At 37.4% G+C, this 6,000-nt stretch overlaps 1 protein-coding gene across 2 annotated transcripts in view; it reads left to right on the top strand.

Moving 5' to 3' along the window:
- The first annotated feature begins 4,604 nt into the window (after positions 1-4,604).
- LOC106873683 (plastin-1) overlaps positions 4,605-6,000 on the top strand; it is a 68,042-nt gene continuing 66,646 nt past the window's right edge. For both annotated transcript variants that reach the window (XM_089360412.1, XM_089360411.1), the window contains exon 1: positions 4,605-4,757. In XM_089360412.1, coding sequence (XP_089216538.1) covers positions 4,680-4,757 — 78 coding nt within the window. In that variant the 5' untranslated portion in view covers positions 4,605-4,679. The remainder of the gene's footprint in view (positions 4,758-6,000) is intronic.

The raw sequence follows: 6,000 nt of genomic DNA, 5'->3' as shown, positions 1-6,000 counted from the left end.
GAGGTAGCGAACGTGCTGTTTCCTGATTGGCTGAAAATTCTGAAAATTATCTAAATCTGAACACCTGTAACATTTTCGCAAAATTTTTCTGGAATAAATGAATAACAAATTCGTATTCAGCGTCAAAAATTACATCAGTATGTTACCATAAAAATTTTTTTTAAGGTTTCGATATGCAGTGACGATAACAACAAAGATCCGGTTAAAGTTCATACCATTTATTAGTACGTTCAAATCCTAGCTATCTACATAGCCTCCAGTGGATTACTTTCCCTATATTATCATGTCTTTTCCTATATTCTTTCTGTGACAGTATGCGACATTCACTTACTATATGAGTAACGCTTTCCTCTTTTGATTTACATGATGTACATTGGGAATCTACTCGGTTTTTGTCTTTTATCCAGTTAGCCCTTAATGCTTGATCTTATGCAGCTACTAACAAACTTTCTGTCTCTCTTTTCTGCTTTCCTTTCTGCAACCATATTATTATTATTATTATTATTATTATTATTATTATTATTATTATTATTATTATTATTATTATTATTATTATTCAGTAGTCTTATTTTTATTGCGTCTTTCACTGCACTGTGTGCCTTGGTGTGTGCTGTGGTTTGCTGTGATGCTCTTATGGTCACTGTATTGAAAGTGCTTTACGTAGGATGTGTGCAGTGCCTATTAGTGCTATTTTTTGTTTGTTATATATACTCGTTGGTCCTGCTGTTTTTATGTATTTGTCTGAATGTATTTTTATCATACCTAATGCACCTACTATGATAGTATAGTGGCTTCATGCAGACATAGCGTGGATTCGATCCTCGATCGCCAAATTTCACTTAACAGTTCAACAGTACTTTTCTCACGGCAAAACAATAGTTTTTTCTGTGAGTGACTGCAGTTACATTTACCAGATGCCTTCGCTAAGCCGGAACAATGTCTTCACCACTTGACCCTCCTAACCTCTTTTAAGCCATCAAAAGTTAGAATTGAGATAACAGACCTCCAACAAAATCTATTGTTCTCAACAATATGCCTATCCTTCTGGCTGGTTTTAGATTGTTATAAAAACAAGAACTCCGTAAGCCAAAGTCAGTTGGTGAGAACAACTTTAAGGCGGCGAGCTGGGAGAAACGTCAGCACGCCGGGCGAAATGCCTAGCGGTGTTTTGTTTGTCTTTATGTTCTGAGTTCAAATTCCGCCGAGGTCGACTTTGCCTTTCATCCTTTCGGTGTCGATAAATTAAGTAATGGGGTGGATCTAATCCCCCAAATTTCGGGCCTTGTGCCTAGAGCAGAAACGGATATTTTTATGCTTAAATGTAGTTGTTTTACTTGCTATTTTTTACGGGGTTTTTCGCCGAAAAAATACCCTCGGCGAATATCTCAATTCTCAATGTGGAAACCAATGGAGAAGTGGGTTTCGCGTTATGAATACCCATGTTACGACCAGATTTCCAAGGGCGCAAAATCCCGTAACGCGAGGAGGCATGTACGCGGGCGTGCACACACACGCACTTACATACATACATACATACATACATACATACATACATACATACATACATACATATCGGTGGGATGTGTGTGGACGGCGAGGGGGAAGGGCATTCAAACAGCGCGAGGGCGGTTACGTGACGTGAGTATGATGACATTATGGCTAATAAATCAGAACCAACGGCATGTCAGGGCATGTTAGGGCATGCCGGTGGAGGGCAGAACCAACGACATGTCAGGTTAACCACACAAGAAGTAAACATAGTTGTTTCGTTCGATTTGGGAACGAAACCGAAGTTTTTGCTATCATTGACAGAAGAATTATGAGACAGGAAATGACAGGTTTTCTTCCTCCCGACCCTCTAGAGTAGGGATTCTCAGCCATTTTTTTTATCTATGGACCCCTTTGATTACTATTTTTAATCTGGTGAACCCCCATAGCCATTCGATGTTTAAAAACCAGTTATAGAAACTTCTTTCAAAATCCCTATTTTGTTTTTCACACATTAACTTGTAAGTTGAATTATGTAAAATGTTAGAGAAATAAACCCAGCTGTTTCTTGCAATACATATCAAGATATACATTTAAAGCAAAATTTTTTTCTGGGGCCCTTAAAATACTATAGCGCATCCCCAATTTATTATTTTGCTCTGTGGACCCCCAAAATCTTATATGGACATTTAGGGGCCATGGACCCCAGTAGAGAACTCCTACTGTAGAGGGAGGAAAGTCAGGATAGGGAGTCGCTGTATTCGTAATAAAACGATGTGGAGAAGTGAAGGCATGCAACAGGACAGAAGTATCTGCGAAGTCAGTGGAAGTATCAGAGAGAGGGTGACGAATTCCAGTGCATGTAGAAATTCTTGGTGAAGGATATAGAAAACGTTCGATCTTTGATGAGTGATGGGGAACCGAGAGAACGATCAATGTCACAGTTGTATAACTCAGGGATCGGTTTAATAAACTGAGTGGAAATGTAAGCTCAACGTTATTAACAAGACGATTTGGCATGTTTGGGTCCCATTTTGGTGCCCATTGTTACTCCACTTACTTGCTAGAAGAAGTCACTACAGGAGGAGAAGCAATTTAACGTAAAGGAAGTTCTCAGCGAGGCATAGAAGTGTAGACGAACTGGGTTCGAGTGTAAAGCGATGATGGAAAAAAGGTATTTGAAACTTGAGAGGGCATCGTCATGTAAATGATGTACAAGGATTTTACTTCAACAACGAAGGGTAATGCAGTTTAGAAGGCCCAGAAGAGAATGGGAAAATAAGTTGAAGAGATATTGAACTCGGTAAAAAAATGTATTGTCTCCTTTCTTTGTTTTTTGTACCTCTACAAAAACATTTGTTCTTTGGAACTGGCAATGCTCATGCTTCTTCCACTCTGTCCCCACCCTCCACCAGGTCCCGCACGCGAAATTTTTCCCACGAGAGTTCCGAACCCTAGTTATGATTTCATTTGCATACAACCAATCAGAGCTCAACTATCAAACTAACTTACGAACGCATAACAAGCGATTGGCGATAAGATATGGTCACTTGGGTAAGGAATGACCATGCTTCTTTTCTCTTTTAAGAATGCTTGTTGTTTTTGTTCTTGTTTCAACCATGGCCGCCTCTGCGTAGTTATTTGTGTTGTTGTTTACTTTGTAAAACAGTAAGGGGAGAGGGTTGCTAGCACATCACCCTCTACCTACATTTTTCCCATCCACATCTTTACCAAATGGGACCCTAACAAAATCCGATAATAGATATAGATGCAAATATATCTAATTATTTGTCTCCTAAAATCAGGCTTAACTTGGCGATCGGTCGACTTACAAAACTGTTCTTCATCTTAAGTTTACTTGGCAGAGTGCGTTTGTTAACTTGACAACAAGGTCGAGGTGAACTCTGATTGGCTGTATGCAAATGTGTTGATTACTGGGGTCCGGAACTCTCGTGGAGAAAAAAGATTTCGCGTCCCGCATAAATCACTACGTCTAGTTCTCTCACCCCCGAGCATTGGCTCTCTGGAATCTTATCCCTGTTCATACCTTTTCCATAGATGTTGACCTATAAAGGTTCGAGAGGAACATTAATGACATCAATTACACCTGTCTAGGAAGATCTGCAAACTCTAAGGGTGCTGCCCCTTCCTCAAGGCCCGACAAAAAAAAAAAAAGAAAAGGGAAAACACGAGCAGTGTGGAGTAGGTTTTCACAGGGCTGTCATCGTGGGAAAATCAGGGTCCAATGCATTGATTTGCCCGAGAACCTACAATACTGCTAAGGTAACCCTGGAAACATCAATGATATAAATGAAACGATCTCTGATCGGTTTTGCGGATCGCTTTCTTCACCTTTACGACGCCCGGCTTAACTGATTCTAACTGAAAAGGCTAAGGACCTCAGTTTTTTTGCTTTTTTTTTTTAGGAGACGGAGAAAAGCGATGTTTTGATGTTCATAACAAACTCGAGAATATTAGCAGCGTCATTGATACTATATCGTTTGAACCAGAAATCGAAATCACATTGGCCACCCTTCTCGCCGGCGGATTATCATATTCCCATACTCGTTACTAGGCAGGTTTCGGAATGATAATTATTATTATTTTTTTTCAAACGAAGAAAATTGATAACATTTTTACCGAATGCATTGGAGACAAATTGTAAACTGTAATTATTTCCTTCAATAATTACACACACACACACTCATTCATATTGTCGTAAAGCTCTTCTCTTTTTCTTTCTATCTCTGTTTGCGTCCGCCAGTCTTCCTCTCCACCTGTCTTCGTCTCTCTTCCCCCTTATTATCCGTAATTATCTGTCTCTGGGTAATTAACATCAGCCTTTTGTACTTCTAATTATCTTCATTATTGTATCCTCTCTCTCTCTCTCTCTCTTTCTATTTATATACTTATTCTATTTACTCTATATATCTTCCTTTGTAATCGCTTTGTTTTGTCCTTTTATCTCTCTCTGTCCGTTTCTCTATCTCTATCTTTCTCTTACGCTTTCAATCGCTTTCAACATAGCCACGCCTACTCCTTTACATATTAATATTAATGAACTTCCTAAAAAGGAAAGAGTTGTATGATATCGTGATGCGCGTGACACGTCGCTCACCACTCTCAAAACTGCTGGACTGACAATCAGTCAGTCAGCGCACCGACCACTGTTATACGGGATAATTATAATCATGGCCGATATCAACTCCCGGCGATCTGTTACCTTAACTGCCGACCAGAGAGAAGACATACAAGAGGTTTTCAATACAGTAAGTTTGTCTTTATCAATTACTTATTAACACTTCTCCGCTTTAATTCCTCTTTTTTTAATTTTCTTATCCCGATTTTTGTTTGTTTCTGTATTTAATAATAGTCTTTCTGTTGGTCGTCATCATTTCTGGTTCGTTTTAACTTAACGTTCGTTTGTTATTTTTATTGCCGCTTCAATTGATAATCGTTTTTAAAAGACCAGACAACACAACAACGACTGTCGAGTGAAACAATAAGACTCCATACACTCTAGACATACATATATATACATATATAAAATCTTGTGTATGTTGTCCTTCACTAAATCACAAACTATATATATACTGGTAGATATGTATATGTAATATATTGGTTGATATACATGTGTGTATATGTAATATATTGGTTGATATACATGTGTGTATATGTAATATATTGGTTGATATACATGTGTGTATATGTAATATATTGGTTGATATACATGTGTGTCTATGTAATATATTGGTTGATATACATGTGTGTCTATGTAATATATTGGTGGATATACATGTGTGTATATGTGCATATTAGTGGATATACGTGTGTGTATATATGGTAGATAAACACGTGTGTATATTGGTAGGTATACATGTGTGTATATTGGTAGGTAAACATGTGTGTGTGTATATGTATTAGTAGGTATACATGTGTGTATATATATATATATATATATATATATATTAGTAGGTATACATGTGTGTGTATATATATATATATCTATATATATATATTAGTAGGTATACATGTGTGTGTATATATATATATATCTATATATATATTAGTAGGTATAAATGTGTGTGTGTGTATGTATATTGGTAGGTATACGTGTGTGTATGTATATTGGTAGGTATACGTGTGTGTATGTATATTGGTAGGTATACGTGTGTGTATGTATATTGGTAGGTATACGTGTGTGTATGTATATTGGTAGGTATACGTGTGTGTATGTATATTGGTAGGTATACGTGTGTGTATGTATATTGGTAGGTATACGTGTGTGTATATATATTGGTAGGTATACGTGTGTGTATATATATTGGTAGGTATACGTGTGTGTATATATATTGGTAGGTATACGTGTGTGTATATATATTGGTAGGTATACGTGTGTGTATATATATTGGTAGGTATACGTGTGTGTATATATATTGGTAGGTATACGTGTGTGTGTATATATATTGGTAGGTATACGTGTGTGTGTATATATATTGGTAGGTATACGTG

The sequence above is a fragment of the Octopus bimaculoides genome, chromosome 11 (genome assembly GCF_046866305.1).
Source record: "Octopus bimaculoides isolate indiv1 chromosome 11, ASM4686630v1, whole genome shotgun sequence".
In the NCBI taxonomy this organism is placed as follows: Eukaryota; Metazoa; Mollusca; class Cephalopoda; order Octopoda; family Octopodidae; genus Octopus; species Octopus bimaculoides.
This window is presented reverse-complemented; position numbering and strand designations above follow the sequence as displayed.